Here is a 17,976-nt window from a genome sequence, read left to right on the forward strand (position 1 = left end):
TCATTGGATATCTATTTTATGCATAGCAGGGTATGTAGGTCAATCCCAGTCTCCCAGTTCATCCCACCCCCTTTCCCGCTTTGGTGTCCATACATTTCTTCTCTGCGTCTGTGTCTGCATCTCTGTTTTGCAAATAAGATCACCTCTCTGTATAATTTCCTTTCTTATCTCATCACCTTTGTTACGTAAATGTCTAAATATCCCTCGGTTTATGGTTTTCTTGGCATCACTATCAGTGTTAAAGAGCAGGAAGAGCCTGACAGAGAGATGCCCTGGGAGACGTGAGTCGCCCCCTCTCTCCTGCACTCTGCCTGGCCTCCCGTGTCCCGTGTCTTGGGCCTCTGAGGTCAGCGTCCTCTGCCCCTCGCGGGTCTTCACAGCTGCTGGGAGGAGCGGGACCTGTGGCCGCTGCACCCTGTTCTGCCTCTTGGTCCTCGTCCTGCCTTCTGCGCCTGCTTGCCGGCACCAGGCTGGTCCCTGTTGACCTGCTCACAAAACCTCAGGGCTGCACCTTGCCCTCCAGGTTCAGCACAGTCTCCCACAGTGGACAGACTCCCAGGAGGTGAGACCTCTCTGGAGCCCCCAATCCTAGTGAACTCTTTTTTCTGCACTCCTGGGGCTCTTGAGCTCTATTGAGAGTTCCCAGACAGTAAACAGCACCAAAGGAAAACGCACAGTGTGATGAGTTTTGACAAGTGCCTGCACCTGTAAAGCCGTCATCATAATCAAAATAATGAAATTCCCATCACCTCCAAAAGTTTCCTGAGCCTCCTTTTTAATACACCGTACCCCCACCTCTCATCCCCAGGCAACCACTGGACTGGTCTCCTGTCTGTCATTGTAGATTCATTTATATTTTCTGGAATTTTATATAAATGGACTCAGGCAATATTTACTCCCCTTTTGCCTGGCTTCTTTCGCTCAGCATAATATTCTTGAGATGCACCCATGCTGTGTGTTTCTTTGTTTGTTTTTACGGCTGAGTAGGATTCTGTGATGTGAATGCATCCCAATTGAGAGATCTCCTTCAACTTTTCATGGGTGAGTCCTGTTTCCTCAGCTTGACCATCAGCCATTCGAGGGCTGCGACACAGTGTCTAGTGCTCATCACTCCCCCGGCCCTGCAGCGGGCTGGCTGAGCTGCACAGCTGTGGTCTGGCGAGAGAGCAGATGTCCAGGGCTAGGATGCTGAGTCCACCTGGTCAAGCTCCTGGTCTGTGCCTTGGTGTCACCACTGGTCAGTATAGACGATGGTCATCCCCACCAGTGGTCAGTGTAGACGATGGTCATCCTCACTGGATATGGTTATTAGAAGGCACATTCAGTGAGCCAGTGTGGAACCTTTGGGGAATTATCTTGAACATACTTCATGCTACCTGTTCCTAGGAAGGGGGCTTCCCCAATGTCTCAGCAGTAAAGAATCCACCTGCAGTGTGGGAAATGTAAGAGATGCAGGTTCGATCCCTGGGTTGGGAAGATCCCCTGGAAAAGGAAATGGCAACCCACCTCAGTATTCTTGCCTGAAAAATCCCATAGATAGAGGAGTCTGGCAGGCTATAGTCCAAAGGGTCTCAAAGAGTTGGACACAGCTGAGCGACTGGGCATGCACGCACATTACTGGGAGGCAGCTAAGCGCAGTGTTGCAAAGTGGATTCTGGGTCCAGATCCTAGCTCCGTGCTGTGACAATGTGACCCGGGCAGGTGCCTCTGCTGTCTCCTTGGACGAGTGGGGATGACAGTAAGGATGTCCTGGCTGTGGGGCTTCGGTGAGGATTAAATGAGGATTAAACGAGTAGTTTACATAAAGCCCTAAACTGTGCCACGCGGCACTGGCCCCTCAGATGTGAGCTCTTACGTGTGTGCAGTGAGCAGACGGTGTCCGGGGAGGCCTCTGAGGTTTAATCCCACAGGAGTAAGGCAGCTGGGGGAGGGGTTACCTGGAGCTCTCCCATGTCCTCCCTCTCAGTGGCTGATACTGATTGTGGGCCATGGAAGCAGATGGGATAAGTGAGACCTTCCTGACCTGGGAATTTCTTAGTGGCCTTTTAGCTGCTGGATAAGAATGCATTTTATTCAGGAGCGATTTCTCTGGAATTTCCCTACATGGCTGAGTCTGAAGGGAGCCATTCTTGGCTCTGGGTCTGTGCTGTTCCCAGCCCTCTACTCCTCGCATAGTCCTGGGAGGCAGGCTGGGGGGGGTCCTCACCTTGCAGGGGAGGAAGCCAGGCATTGGCACCCAGGGGTGAAGCCTACATAGAAGTGGAGGATCCCCTGATTCAAAGCCCTTGTGCAGCAGGGGTACCTCCAGCCCTAAGGTCACTGCGTTAGCCCCAGGTGACCCTTCATCTGGAAACTGCAGCCTGGTCTCCAAAGTTACTCCCAGACCCAACCACGTGGCTGTTCTGAGTTTTGCTGTCCCCGCTTCCGTTCTTCCTGCTGCATAGTCTGAAGTCTGTTCCAGAAACAAAGGGAACCTTTCTCAGGCTGCAGCCCAGCTTCTTCTCTGGCTTGAGACATGGCCAGGGCTGACACCAGAGTTCCTGTTTTCTTGCCTTGCTTCATCTTAGCACCACTATCAGAAGGGCTGCAGTGAAAGCTCCATGTTTTCGGACACCTGTGGTTTGCCCTTCCCCCGAGTGTGCAAAGTGACGTGGGCGGCCCTGTGGGCTCCTCCTTCTCAGGAGCCCCTGGCATCTGTCTGTCCACCCAGCTCATCTGCATGGCTCTAACCCTGGGACCCCACCCGGGGAGACAGAGCCAGGGGTGGGGACGCCCGACTTCCGTGAACTCCTGGACTCCCTCTAAACCTCGTTCTCCCTCAGCTCCTGGAAACGTGGGTCCCGGACCATCAGCCCTGCCAGATCTGCACGTGCCTCAGCGGGCGGAAAGTCAATTGCACGACACAGCCCTGCCCCTCGGCTGGAGGTGAGGCCCCCTCCACACCCCTCCCCACCCCGCCACTGTCTCCAGAGCTGGGGGGCCAGATCCATACACAGATTACCTGTGCCAGCCCCGCTCCTTGCCTCTTAGGGCTGGGGTCCCCTCTCTGCACGTGGGTAGAGCTCTCGGGTTAGAGGGCCGGGGAGGCCTCTCCTGCTGTCCCCACCTTGACTCTCAGCATGGTGTCCCGAGGGCGCATCTGAGCAGGGTGGCAGGGCATGCCAGGGAGACTCTTTTGTCGATTGGCCAGCTGGTTGCCATGGCGCAGGGTCTGTGGGGGGCGGGGGTGCTGGGGGGTACCGTTATCTCTTCCTCTGACCTCTGTGGCCTTTTGTCCCCCAGTGCCCGCGTGCGGCCCATGTGAGGTGGCCCGGCTCCGGCAGAGCACGCAGCAGTGCTGTCCCGAGTACGAGTGTGGTACGTGTCACCCCACGCCTTTCTCCAGGTCCAACCGCAGCCCAGCCCTAGAGGGCAAGGTGGTGGTGCTGAAGGGGACAGTGGGAGGGGCCAGGGGTGGATTTTCTAAAACCTGGAAAGAGTAGCCTCTGGAAAAGAGGATTTGCTTCCTGGAAAGATTCTGCGGTGACTTACCAAATGTAAGGTTTGAGAGTATTAAGGAAGAATAGGGTGCAGTGTTCACAGAGGCCTTTTTTGCAGCAGCCAAGATATGCAAGCCACCTACGTGCCCATCAACAGATGAGTGGATAGGGACCTCCTTGGCGGTCCAGAGGTTAAGGCTCTGTCCTTCCACTGCAGGGGCCACGGGTTCAATCCTTGGTTGGGGAACTAAAATCCCATGTGCTGTGTGGCCAAAAAAAACCAGAAAAAAAAAAACCCCAAGCAAACAAATGAATGCACAAAGATGTGGTACATACATGCAATGGAATACTACTCAGCCATAAAAAGAGTAAAATTTGACACTTGCAGCAACACAGATAGACCTGGAGGGCATGATGCTAAGTGAAGCGGGTCAGACAAAGAAAGACAAATACTGTATAATACCACTTATATGTGGAATCTAAAAACTGCAACCAACTAGTGAATATAGCAAAAAGGACACAGACTCACAGATATATAGAGAGCAAGCTAGTGGCCACCAGTGGGGAGAGGGGAGACGGAGGGGTAAAATGGGGGGATTAAGAGATACAAACTCCTGTGTGCACAGTAGATAAGCTACAAGGACGTGTTATGCAGCGCAGGGAATACAGCCCATGTTTTATGATAACTATAACCTTTAAAAATCGTGAGTATGCCAGAGTAACTGGCGTGGTTATGCCAGAGTGACTGTAGAGAAGGCCACACGTGGACGGGCACCTTGATTTCAGCACGTTATTGTCAGAGGGTTTTGCTATAGGATTGCAGACTACATTGTGAATAATGGGTGGAATGACAGTGTGATTAAATGAATCCAGAGCAGATGGAATTCTGGTTAATATGACGGGAAATCTCTAGTGCGCGGTCCTCGTCCTGTCCGAGGTGTTTTTTAGCTGTGCAGGCAAAGACATAAAACACAGGCTTGTGAAGTTTGCAGCAACAAAATCTTTGAGGGAGAGCAGGCAGATCAAGGCAGCGGGAGGACCTTGAAAAGAAATCGTGAGACTTTGCTTTATGCTGATGAAATTTATCAAGGACAGACAGAAGCCCCGTCAGGAGACCTGACTGGAGAACAGTTTAGTAAACTGCTGGGACCTCATCCCGACGATCTTGGGTTGTTAGCAGTAGAGGAACAGGCGGTCATTTAGTTCAAGGCTTTCATTTATGGACGGTACAAGGCTTCTTCAATGTCCCGGGCACTATGCCACCATTATTTCAAGTCAGCCTTAGACCGGCCCTGTGTGGTGGACTTCCCACCTTACAGAAGGTGATTCAGGTGATACAGAGGGTTCAGGAGACTTGGCCTAGATCTGGAGTCCCTGCAGATGATGAGAGTAATTAACATGAGTTTCTCCTATAGCTTGGATCTGTCTATCTGTTATCTAACAATCATCTGTCTGTTATGTATATATTTATTTATCATCACTTCCCCCTGCCCCCTCCTTGTCCCTCTATCTCCATCTTTACCCTTATCTCTGTCTCTACCTGCATCTCCATCTCTGCCTGCACCTCCACTCTCTGCCGGCGCCTCCGTCTCCACCAGCGCCTCCGTCTCCGCCTGGCCTCCGTCTCCGCCGGCGCCTCCGCCTCCGCCTGCATCTCCGTCTCTATCTTCATCTCCAGCTCTCCCTCTGTCTCCATCTCCAGCTCTCCCTTTATCTCATTGCCATCGTGTGTGTAAACAGTGGAGGTCTCATGGGTAGAAATGTAGGGAACCACTCACTAGCACAAGAGTGGCCTTGCTGGACCCTGAGGGCGCATCCCTCCTCTGGCCCTCAGTGTGTGACCTGGTGAGCTGCGACGTGCCCCCGGTGCCTCACTGCGAAGACGGCCTCCAGCCGGTGCTGTCCAATCCCGGCGAGTGCAGACCCAGCTTCACCTGTGGTGAGTCCTCCGTCTGGGGTTGAGAAGGGGGCCATGCAGTCACTGTTCCCTGGCCTGGGACGGTGTCCTGTATTCTAGTGAGCTGAGTCTGGGCTTGGGGTGTGTCTGGAACAGAAGGGTCAGGGTCACACCTGGACTGAATCCTCTAAGACTCCTCCCAGCCACAGGCTGTGATGGGGGAGCAGGCGTGGGCACAGCTGCAGGCATCCCCCTCTTGGGTTTATTAGGAGGCAGTTGGACCTGAGATGCAGAAGCCTCCCTATCTCATCTTTATTTACTCCCATCCTCCCATAAACCATGGAGGGGAAGGAATGTACCCTTGGCTTGTCCTTGTCACTGGGTCTTTGTTGTTCAGTTGCTGTCATGTCTGGCTCTTTGTGACTCCATGGACTGCAGCACGCCAGGCTCCTCTGTCCTCTGTCTCCCAGAGTTTGCTCAAATTCATATCCATTGAGTTAGTGATCCTATCAAACCATCTCATCCTCTGTTGTCCCCTTCTCCTCCTGCCTTCAGTCTTTCCCAGCGTCAGGGTCTTTTTCAATGGCTCTTCACATCAGGTGGCCAAAGTATTGGAGCTTATTCCCAAACAAATTGATAGATTTTTCACTTCCTGTATGTTTATCTATTTAAATTCTAAATATTACCAATTTAAGTCTAGGATTGGACTAAAGAAAGTCCTGGACATGTTAAGAAACCACATTCTGTGTTAAGCTACTGAGTATACCCACCTAAAGTCAATACCTACTTACTGTCCTGTTGATTTGGAATCTCACTTCAGTTCATAGACGGTAACCCTTGAGGGTGAGAAAACACTTTATATCTGAAAGAAGCTGGGGACAGGCAAAGACATGGGGTAGGGTTTGGCCTTGATGAAACGACACTGTGGCTTTGCTGTCATTTTTCATTCATTGTTGTTGAAGGACCTAAAACTGTAGGGTATTTATTATTCCAGGTACTGAGATGGGAATAAGATCTCAAAAGCTACCAGCTTGTAAAAATGCTAACCAGCGCCTGTGTGCCTGGGGTACCTGGGTCTTAGACATTCTGCATCTGTCCTCTCTGAGTATCTGCAGTTGAAAGAACCCCACCCCTTCCAGAGGTGACTAGGAGGGTGATGGACTGGACACCCAGCAGCCTTCTCTTCCTCTCTGTTAAAATAACATCACATTTCCCCTTTGGATTAGTGTCTTTACTCTCCTGCAGACTAACTATCTGCTTTGGGGTGTGATTGACTGTCCCAGGGCTCCTGAGTGGGGTTCACATGTGTTTCTGACTTCAGTGGGGCTAGAGTTCCCAGGGACCTTGCATCCTAGCTGAATGCTGAGGAGCTCGGGCTGAGTGCAGGGCTCAGCGTGGCAGGACCAGGGCACCACTTTGTGCTGCCCCTCAGCCTGCAGAAAGGAAGAATGCCCGAGGGAGTCCCCGCCCTCCTGCCCCCCACACCGGATGCCCGCCCTTCGGAAGACCCGGTGCTGTGATGAGTACGAATGCGCTTGCAACTGTGCCAACTCCACGGTGAGCTGCCCGCTGGGGTACCTGGCCTCCACCGTCACCAACGACTGCGGCTGCACCACCACCACCTGCCTCCCCGACAAGGTAAGGCTGCTTGGCTCTGGTTGGGATGATGGCCAGACACATGCTTCTCATGGAGACATGCCCTCCTGCCCGGGTGAGTGCTGTGTGGCCTGGTGGGGGGTGGGCGGCGTCAGCATTCTCTCTTAGCCTGATTCTCGTTAGCTCAGGGGGTACTCAGAGACTACCGTGTCTCAGCATGGCTGCGTGCTGAGGTTACAAACGTGGTGTAAGATACGGTCCTGCCTTTAAAGAGCTCCTTGTACAGAAGCTGGAAGACTGAGTGGGTATAGTGAAAGTGTTAGTTGCTCAGTGACGTCTGACTTTTTGTGACCCCATGAACTACTGTAGCCCGCCAGGCTCCTCTGTCCATGGGATTCTCCAGGCAAGGATACTGGAGTGGGTTGCCATTCCCTTCTCCAGGGGATCTTTCCCGACCCAGGGATCAAACCCGGGTCTCCTCTGTTGCAGGCAGATTCTTTAGAGCAAGTTTAGGAAAATGGTTTTAACCTCTTTGTACTGTTATGATGTGAGTGAACATAGGCCCTGTTTGGAGCTTTGGAGGACACACTTGGGATCATTTAAAACCTGTCTTTAAGCCTCATGATCGAAGAGTTTGCTTGAGCGTCTCACACTGAGAAAATAAAGTCTGAGCGTGTGTATCACATGCACCCCAGGCTTGACCGTTCTACTCCTAACCAGCTGCTGGGATCTCATGTCCCACGCTCCTTCCATAGTCTACAGTTCTTCCAAACAGGATCGCACTCTGTGCCCGAGCCTTCGTTTGATCCATTTCTTGTCGTTTGCGGGCCTCAAGGGAGCACTCATTCATAGCCCCTGCCCACCCGTCCCTCACTTTCAGCCACTCCTCATGAGACAGAGGGCTATTCGTGGGTGGGTTCTGAGTCCAAGGACATCACTAGGTCTGAGAAGTAGGGTACAGCTTTCCGAGGGACCCAGGAAGGAGTTTAATGCAGCGAAGGTAGCGGTGATAGTGAGTCAGGTCAGCCCGTGTATTATATCCCCACCCGGGGCCATGAAAGACTCACAGGGGGCCAGTCCAGGGGTGGGCTTTCCTAAGTTAGATGGGCAGGGGTGGGAAGAGGCCAGACTCTAGTGTGGGCAGAGACCATGCTGTTTCACTTACTGCTGTTGTCTCAGCACCTAGGGTAGCTTCCAACACGTAGATCCTTGGTCAATGGGATTTTCCAGGCAAGAGTACTGGAGTGGGTTGCCATTTCCTTCTCCAGGGGATCTTCCTGACCCAGGGATTGAACCTGAGTCTACTGGCATTATAAGCAGATGCTTTACCATCTGAGCCACCAGGGAAGACCTCAGCAGATGCCCACTCACCTCTTATTTAGATGAACCGAGTGAATTCACTCACGGAAACCTTGCGTCTACAGGTGTGCGTCCACCGAGGCACCATCTACCCCGTGGGCCAGTTCTGGGAGGAGGGCTGTGATACCTGCACGTGCACGGATCTGGAGGATGCTGTGATGGGCCTGCGTGTGGCCCAGTGCTCCCAGAAACCCTGCGCGGACAGCTGCCGGCCGGTAAGGGGGAGCAACGCGGGGGCGGTAGGGACGGGGATCCCAGGAACGGGCAAGACAGTCCCTTTAGGAACCTCTGGTTCAAGGCCAGAGGGGAGGGGCCAGGAGGGGAGTGGGGCTGGGGAACGGAAAGAGGCATGAGGCGAGCATCCTTCTGTCATCCTTCCGTGACCAGTTCTCAGCTGATGGTCATCTCTGCCATGTGATCTTGAGGCCAGAGGGCTGGGGAGTCGGTTTAAGCAGAGAGGTGAATTAATAGCCTAGAAAACAGGGCTTGGTTTTTTTCCCTGTCTTTTCCCTTTTCAGGCATCTTCTTAGCCTGAACCTAGTCCAGACACGTGTTCTGAATTTTCTGAGATGGCCCTAGTGTCGGTGTAACAGCGTGTCTCTACGCAGGGTGGTGATTTTTCAGACCAGGTTTATAATTTGAAGTACAGAAGTCGAGCTGTGTTTATAATTTGAGGTATAACTGGGAGTTGGAACCTCCCCCAATTCAGGTTTTAATTCTTTTTGCGGTGGCCTGCCCACAAGGCACCTGTGTACTTGGGGATGCTCTGTTCTTGCACAGTGAAGACTGGTCAGACTCTAGAGAAAGGGAACCACAGTCTGCCTGGGGAATTGTGGGTTGAATTCTTGCTGGTTTAAAGCTATTATTGTTAGCACAAGTTCACGTGCCCAATGCACAGGGAGGCCAAACAAACCGAAACATCGGGGTTTGAGGCAGAGAAAGGTTTATTGCAGGGCTGTGTAAGGAGACAGGCTGCTCTTGCCCTAAAAATCCCCAAGATCTCCTAAGGGTTTCGGCAAAGTATTTCTAAAAGCCAGGTGAGGGAGGGGGTCACAAGGTATGTGATCAGCCTGCACACAGTTCTCCGATGGGCTGAGCGAAGGAGCAGGTGGTGTCGTAAGGGTGAACATGAGCGGTCCTTAGGCCCCAGGATGTGCTCATGGTCAGCAAGTGGTGAACAACTTCTGTTTGGTGAGGAGTTTTCACATTTGCAAAACAACTCAGAGAAAGTGCATCAAATATTGTTACCTAGGTGCTTCAGGGAGGAGCTACAGCAGAGGATGTGGGGGAGGCCCGTCTGTAGAAGGCCCCACAGGGTCCTGCTCAGTTACATATTCTCAGTAGAGAATGTTGATCAGAGAAGTGGAGCTAGGACAGATCTGTACCTGCAACAGCAGCGGAGAGAAGGCTCTTGATGCTTTTTCAGACCTGTGTGTGGTTTGCTGATGGAGGGGAGGGCCTGAGAGTGAATCCAGAAGTGGGGACGTCCATTCAGTTGCCCCACGGCTCTCCCTGCTTGGCTGGTGCTGTGGAGGAGCAGGCCTGCCAGGCCCCTGGGAGAGGATGACGCTGTGGGATGACGCTGCCTCTGAGGAGCGCCCATCCGTCTCCATCTCCTCCCACAGGCCACAGGAAGCTGCGGGAGTAATGTGCTATGGGGTGAAGAGAATGCTGCTAGAGGTCGTTTTTATAAAATTGGTCCCCAGTATGTTTTGTGTTTTGGTAGGGAGGTTTGTTTGTTTGTTCTCACTGTGATGGGTCTTTGTCGCGGTGCGTGGCACTTCTCAGCAGGTGGGGGCTGCTCTGCAGCTGTGGTGTGCGGGCTTCTCACTGTAGTGGTTTCTCTTGCTGTGGAGCGCGCGCTCTAGGGCGTACGGGCTTCAGTAGTTGCAGTAGGCGGGCTCAGTAGTTGTGGCTCATGGGCTTCAGTGTCCCTTGGCAGGCAGAATTTTGGCAGACCAGGGATCAAACCCGGGTCCCCTGCATTGGCAGGTGGATTCCCAACCACTGGACCACCAGAGAAATCTAAGCCATTAGCTCTTATTCACCCTCATGATTCTCCTCCAGAAGGAAGAAGAGGCAGGGCTGTTCTTCCCACTTGTTAGAAAGCAGAGGGGTTGAAGTTGGCTGAAAGCAGAGGGATGTCCTGCTACGGATCATCGGAAGCCAGCAGATGGGGCGAGCCCTGGCTCCTAGCCTGGGGCTGTGCGGTAGGCTGGCATAGCTGGCAACAGGGTTGATTTCCTTTAGGACTGACTGGTTTGGCCTCCAGCTGCAGGATAACTAATGAGATCTCAGCTGTTAAGACTGAGAACAGCTTGCCAAGCACTGCTGTGACGCAGGTTGGGTGTCGTCAGGTCCCATGGAGATGGTCCTCAGCCTCCCAGGTCCCCGGGAGAGGCAGTAACTGGGGTGTTGCTGAGTGTCAGGCACGTCCTGTGACTCGGTGCTGCTTGTGAGTGCACAGGGGGAGCAGAGCGGGGGTGGTACCCACGCCCGTCCTGAACACCCTCCTCTCCGAGATGCCGCTTAGTCCTGGGTGCCGGCCCCTCCTCCCCCGGGACAGCCTCGCACATCACTGTTTTGTCTGTTCTTTGTACATTGCTTCCGTGTTCTCGGTGGAGGGTTTCAATCCAAGACCCCCATGCTTTGGCCAGATGGAGGACCTCCAAGAGGAGGATGGGTTGGCAGACTTCCACCTTGGAGGATGCTGGTCTCCCTGGCCAGCTTTCAGGGGACGGTTGGTCTCATCTCATGGTGTCCTATAAACTACTAGGTCAGTGCCAAGTGGTGACCCGGGGAAGCCCAGCTCTGCAGGTTACTGAGAGGTCCTGGGGTCAAGGCGCTCATCTCATTCAGGTAACTTGCCCTGTTAGGGCAGAGCCCAGACTCCAGGCATCCTGAATGTTCTCCCCTGGTCTAGACTTGGGCCATGATAAATGTTGGGTCAGCTGGCAGCTGCTGCATGAACTCTGAACGTCTTTAAAACCCCTGTAGACTGATTCTTGGGGCTTCCCTGGTAGCTCCATAGTAAAGAATCCCCCTGCCAGTGCAGGAGATGCAGGTTCGATCTCTGGTCCAGGAAGATCGCCTGGAGAAGGAAATGGCTACCCACTCCAGTATTCTTGCCTGGAGAATCCCATGGACCGAGGAGTCTGGTGGGCTACGTCCATGGCCTCTCAAATAGTCAAACATGACTGAGCAACTGAACAACAACAAGGACTGGCTCCTGGTTCAGAGTGGACACTTGTGGAGGGCAGGGTTGGATCTGGATGGATGGTGTGAGACCCGTAGTGATTCAGTGGGTGATGCTTCCTGACCACTTAGCATGATCGTGGGGCCGGAGGAGCGGAGAGATGAGGAGGTCCGGCTGTCCTCTGCAAGCCCCAGAGCTCCGAACACCTGCCGCGGGGACCAGAGCACCTGCATCTTTGCTGCCAGCTGTCCTGACACTCCATCCTTTGTGTGTTTTCAGGGATTCACCTATGTCCTCCACGAGGGCGAGTGCTGTGGAAGGTGCCTGCCGTCGGCCTGCGAGGTGGTGACCGGCTCCCCGCGGGGGGACTCCCAGTCCCAGTGGAAGAGTGTAGGTCTGGGCCAGGGTGGGTGGGCAGGAGGCCGGGGGCCGGGCCAGCCTCATCCGGGGTCCAGGGCTGGCCTTGGTTTCGATAAGGCAAATGCTCACTCCTACCATTTGCTCTCCCTATGGCGAGTATAATGTAGCTGTTGGTTTATCTAGATGTCAGCTGGGGAACTAGTTAAGGTTGCCTCAGTTCTGGAGAGGAGCCCGGTGCTCTCTCTATGAGTTCTGTGAGCTCCTGGGGGTGGGGGTTATGTTCTCTGCTCATCTGTGAACCTGAGGACCCTGATGGTTGGTGGAGGTCCGTGTGATGGCCCAGGCAGGGTTCTCTGACCTTGTCACTGATTTCCGTTGGAGAAATTTACAGTCCAGAGAAGCAAACAGTGTTTCTGTCCCCAGACTCCGCAAGCTACTTCTGCAGCTCTGGCTGTGGCCCTTGACCATGCCAGTGGCCCCCCTCCCCCATCCCTATCGTCTCCTGTCTGGCCTCCCATCCCCAGATCCCCCTCCATGAACCAGAGCAGCCTAGCTTTTCCTTTGTGGCAAGAGGCCCTCACGCTGGCTCTGGAGCCGTTTTCTGAAACATAGAGGATCCTTCCTTGGGAGTCTTAGCCCAGATGCTGGGGTATGAACAGACCTTTCACTCGGGCTGATATGGATAAAGTGGAGGTGCTGAGCCCTGGGATCCTCAGGAGGCAGGTGCTGGGGTGGGTGTGAGGTGCACCTGGGGGCCTTCCCCTTCTCAGTCCTCCAGGAAGACCAGAACACACTCTGTTTAGAAGGAGCACAAAGGGTAACTGCCCTGCCCTGGCCACGCGCATCTCCTGCCCTGGCCCACCGGCCTCTTCCTCCTCGGTGGTGACAGAGGGACTTGCTGAGTTCCCCACGAGGGATCCCACCTCGCTCTTCTAGTCCTGGTCCCTGGGGATGTCCCTGCTCCATCCCTCCTCCCGGCCTGCTGTCAGGCTGCCTGCTCCCCATCACCCCAGAATCAGGCTGGTTTTGCGAATCCTCCCCAGGGTCAGAGGCTGCTGTGTCCTGGGGGTGGGGGGAGCTGACAACTGGTACCTTTGAGGCTCAGCACCCTTCCCTCCCAGCCACTCATCTGCCTCCAGGGCTCACTCAGCTCTGACAGCAGTGTTTACAGAAGAGTCTCCCTCCCCCAGTTCAAGTCTCCCTCTGACCTGTAAGACTTGGGATCAGAAGTGGCTCTGGAACACGAGGGACCAGCGGGAGTTGGTGGGGATGGGGCTTCTTAATGCATATGGTGTCCAGGGCTCAGTGGGTTATTGATCAGAGTCGAGTGTGGCCTGCAGCAGGAAGGTGTGTTCAGGGTGAGTCAGAAGGGGGTCAAGACAGAGGCTGCAATCTGGGCACTCTCAGCTCCTCCTCTGAAAAGAGGAGAAAGGGAACCAGGCCCGAAAGAAGCTGCCGGGCCTGGAGCATACCGACTGGGCACCCCTGCTCGTGAGTCTGGGAGACACTCACACAGACTGGTCAGAAATTCTGGGGGACTTTCTGAACCATGTTCTGGACACTTGGTGCTCCTGGATGGTGGAGCCAGCCCTTGGGGACAGGCCACCCATTGCAGCCTGGAGGCCTGGGGACAAATTGCAGGGCTGAGGGCCAGATGCCAGCATCCCATCCTCAGAGGGAGGCCGTGTGAGGCTGGGCAATGGGCTGGGTTCCCCCGACCCTTGCGCCTCCCCTCCGCTGTCTCCCCACGCCACTGTTCCTGGTTGCTCAGCTCCCAGGTGGGCTGAGGGTGGAGGGAGCACCCTCTGTCCTCAGCTGCTTCCTCTGGTGGCTCAAGACTGTCTTGGGAGCACACGTGGCTTTGAGCTGGGCTCTTGGTCGGGGGAACTCTGACCCAGACTCACCGAAGGACCTGGATGAGCTGTCATTCCCTCCAGGGGCCTCCCCCTGTGGGCAGGGCTTAGCTGTGGGGCCAGGCTCACCTCCAGGGCCCACCCCAGCTCCTGAGGGGACCACCCACTCCCAGTGGGACCTCGGGCCCCACGACCCACTCAGGTGCTCTGCCCACAGGTTGGCTCTCACTGGGTCTCCCCCGAGAACCCCTGCCTCATCTATGAGTGCGTCCGAGTCAAGGAGGAGGTCTTCGTGCAGCAGAGGAACGTCTCCTGCCCACAGCTGGACGTCCCCATCTGCCCCTTGGGCTTCCAGCTGCGCTGTCAGACCTTGGGATGTTGCCCCGCCTGTCGCTGCGGTAAGACATGCCACCAGGCCAGCCTCCAGGCCTCCCAACCCTCCAGAAAGGCTCAGAAGTGCTCCTGAATCCTTGCCTCTGGAGCAGCTTAGGGAAATGGGCAGGATCAAATCTTCCTGTCCTTTCCTAATGTTTTGGGGAGAAGGCAAATGAGAGGAGAGAAGTAGGACTATTCCTGAAGGTCATCCCTGAGCTTAGTGCTGGCTTTGTACTGTGTCTCACGCCATCCCATGACGATCTCAGTGAGCACTGTGATACCTCCACTTGCTCACCTGAGTGGCAGAACTGGGACTGGATCCAGGCTTCTCTGATTCTAGAAATGCCTTCTCCATCGTTCTTCTGGAGAAGGTATTCCAGCTATCCATCTCCTAACCCCACCAACCAACCAATCAACCAAACAACCAATCAACCAACCAGCCATCAACCAAGCAACCAACTAACCATCAACCAAGCAACCAAACAACCAATCAACCAACCCACCATCAACCAAGCAACCAACTAACCATCAACCAATCAACCAACCATCAACCAAGCAACCAACTAACCATCAACCAAGCAACCAACTAACCATCAACCAATCAACCAACCCACCATCAACCAAGCAACCAACTAACCATCAACCAATCAACCAACCCACCATCAACCAAGCAACCAACTAACCATCAACCAAGCAACCAACTAACCATCAACCAATCAACCAACCAACCATCAACCAAGCAACCAACTAACCATCAACCAAGCAACCAACTAACCATCAACCAATCAACCAAACAGCCAATCAACCAACCCACCATCAACCAAGCAACCAACTAACCATCAACCAACCAACCAAACAACCAATCAACCAACCCACCATCAACCAAGCAACCAACCAAGCAACCAACCAAATAAACAATCAGCCAAACAACCAATAACAGCAGCAACAGCAAACAACTCTCACCACCTCCTGCCCTGAATTCTTTGTGTGATTTTATTGTGGGACTTAGTTTCCAAAGCAGATTTTTATTCCTTCACAAGCGCAGCACCCTCTCTCTTGCCCCATCAATGTGAATCAGTTAAACAAGCACCCTCCCCTCCAGGGCTCCAGGGGGCTGGAGGGTGGGGAGCAGGCAGCTGCCCATCCTTGGGGGGCCTGGGGTCAGTGTGGCCACGTGGGCAGGAGGACCCACAGTGCCTGGCGGGGGTGGCGGGAAGGACTGGCAGGTGGAGGGGAGAGGCCCAGCCCAGCAGAGCAGCCGGGTTGCAGGTCTCCACCAGGTGTGTTCCGATCACTCATGCCCTGCGCCTGTCTCTCCCCAGAGCCTGTGCAGGCTTGCGTGCTCAACGGCACCATCATCGGGGTGAGCTGATGCCTTCTCCCCAGGGGGGCAGGGACGGGGGCTGTGTGGAGGGTGGGCAGCATCTGAAAGTGCAAATGACAGGACCCAGAGTGATCTGCTCCACCCACACTTCCCTTGCCCCTAGGGCTTCCCAGGCATCCTGGAGGGGAAGCCCCAACTCTCCAGGGCCTGGGTCCCACCCTCGCCTTCTAGCACTCACCTCCCGGCCCCTCAGCCCCCAGGCACAGGAGATGCCGGTCTGTCCCCTCTCCCTCTGCCCCAGGGAAAGCCCTCACTCTCACCACTGCCATCCTTGAGGGGGGAGGGTTGGGGAAGGAGTGGCCTCTGGGGACCAGAGGAGAATTGGGGTGATGATGGCTCTTAGCAGCTTTGAGCAGCCGGGCCCCACACCTAAGACAGATGGCTCATGGGGCTGAGGGCAGTCGGGGGTTGGGGGACCGGGGTGCCAGGAGGCCTGACCCTGGTCCCCTCTGGTTCCAGCCCGGGAAGACTGTGATGGTTGACGCATGCATGACCTGCCGCTGCACCGTCCAGGCAGGGGTCATCTCCGGATTCAAGCTGGAGTGCAGGCAGACCACCTGCCAGGCCTGCCCTGTGGTAAGAGAGGCTGCAGTTGGCAGGGATCGGGGCGGGGGGGGGGGCTGCTGTCAAACAGGTACTTTTAGGACCCAGGCAATGGGACCTCACCAGGATCTTTAAATAAAAACTTTCATGATTTTCTGATTGTGTCCAGGAAGGGACTAAAAGTCACCTACCCAGATTGCATTTCTCAGAAATAATTATAATTTAGTTTTGTACATTTAAAACATTTTTTTCATGTATTTGCAAGGCTGCGACCATATTCACAATTCTGTATTCTTCTTTAGGCAACTTTAAGTAACATCACTACTGATCTTTGAAAGCATTAAAAATCAGTCACATATTTATCCGACAGTTACCAGTTAGCCCACAGTTATTTATCAGACACTTGTCACGTTCTCTGGAGTGGACCTGCCTCAAAGTATCCTTTTATTATTGCACATTGTTGTCCGACTCTTTGTGACCCCATGGACTGCACCCCGCCAGGCTCCTCTGTGCTTGGGGTTTCCCAGGCAAGGGTACTGGAGTGGGCTGCCATTTCCTTCTCCAGGGGATCTTCCTGACCCAGGGGTTGAATCCAGATCTCTGGCATTGCAGGCAGAGTGTTTACCACTGAGCCACCAGGGCACCCCTACTGGACACTGGGGTGGTCTAAAATAGTTCACCCCGATTCTGCCAGGTCACGATGATGCTGTTTGCTTCGAACACCTCCACAGGTGGGATCTGGGACGTGGAATCCTCATTTCTAGCGGAGTAGAGGAGAGCATGCACTTCACTGGTCTAATCACAACTCTTAGCAAACCCCTCCTCCCCCGCACAGAGCTGCACCCGGTGCTGAGGAGGATGCCTTGGCTTCTCCCGCAGGCTGCCCGTTGCATGTGGGGCTCCTGCTGTCTTAGAAAGTACAGTTGGTCGGATGAGCTTCTTGTGAGCTGGATGCACAGAATACATGATGTAACCACTCTTTTAGGTGGTGGAGCAGTGGGTGGGGGCTGGACGGTTCCTGGAGAGGAATCTCTTATCAGAGGAGCAATGCAGTGGCCAGAGGGGAGGGGCGGTGGGGGGAGGGATGAGGAACACTGGAGCCGGTGCGGTCAGCACTCTTGAGGACAGGTGTGTTCTGCACCTGGGTGCTGTGTGAGGCTCCAAGGAGGGGCGTAATAACATGGGGATTGAAGGGTTCTATAGGATGCACATTGTTTCTGATAGAATGGCTCAAGGAGAACATCCCTGCCTCAGGAAGAAGGGAGCGAAATATGTGTTTTTGTTTTTTTAAAATTTAAAATCCCAGTTTTAGGGTTTCCAGTGCAAGTGTGGGTCTGTGAGACAACTCCCCTGATACATCTGGGCTTGAATATGGGAAGGAATAATGCTGTCTGAAGTCTGTGGCACCCCTTCACCTGGTCGATGGAATTACAGTCCATGCCAGGAGAGGGAGGTCCACACCCACTGTCCTGCAGGAAGCGGTCAGGGGGATGAGCATGCTCTTTACTGGCGCCCTCTGGTGGTCAGAGGGCAGAACAGTCACCTCCTCTGCATCCATAGTGAAAGTGAAGTCGCTCAGTCGTGTCTGACTCTTTGCGAACCCATGGACTGTAGCCTACCAGGCTCCTCTGTCCATAGGATTTTCCAGGCAATAGTCCTGGAGTGGATTTTCATTTCCTTCTCCAGGGGATCTTCCCAACCCAGGGATCAAACCTGGGTCTCCCGCATTGTAGACAGACGCTTTACCGTCTGAGCCACCAGGATACCCAGTTTTAGAATCCAGTCTAGACATAGGTTTCTAAATATTTTTAAATCCACAGCCCACTTTGGTCTGTGTGCTTCTCCACTTCTCCAAAAAAATTGCCTCTCCCCAGGGCAGTGTGGGCTTCCCTGGTGGCTCAGATGGTAAAGAATCAGCCTCCCAGTGCAGGAGA

At 54.1% G+C, this 17,976-nt stretch overlaps 1 protein-coding gene across 1 annotated transcript in view; it reads left to right on the forward strand.

Moving 5' to 3' along the window:
* The window catches only part of VWF (von Willebrand factor), a 123,612-nt gene that overhangs the window by 96,975 nt on the left and 8,661 nt on the right, over positions 1–17,976 (forward strand). Inside the window, exons 39-47 of the mRNA XM_027967983.2 lie at positions 2,823–2,925; positions 3,283–3,357; positions 5,314–5,418; positions 6,809–7,014; positions 8,397–8,546; positions 11,807–11,917; positions 13,958–14,138; positions 15,438–15,478; positions 15,959–16,075. Coding sequence (XP_027823784.2) covers positions 2,823–2,925; positions 3,283–3,357; positions 5,314–5,418; positions 6,809–7,014; positions 8,397–8,546; positions 11,807–11,917; positions 13,958–14,138; positions 15,438–15,478; positions 15,959–16,075 — 1,089 coding nt within the window. The remainder of the gene's footprint in view (positions 1–2,822; positions 2,926–3,282; positions 3,358–5,313; positions 5,419–6,808; positions 7,015–8,396; positions 8,547–11,806; positions 11,918–13,957; positions 14,139–15,437; positions 15,479–15,958; positions 16,076–17,976) is intronic.

The sequence above is a fragment of the Ovis aries genome, chromosome 3 (genome assembly GCF_016772045.2).
Source record: "Ovis aries strain OAR_USU_Benz2616 breed Rambouillet chromosome 3, ARS-UI_Ramb_v3.0, whole genome shotgun sequence".
Lineage (NCBI taxonomy): Eukaryota > Metazoa > Chordata > Mammalia > Artiodactyla > Bovidae > Ovis > Ovis aries.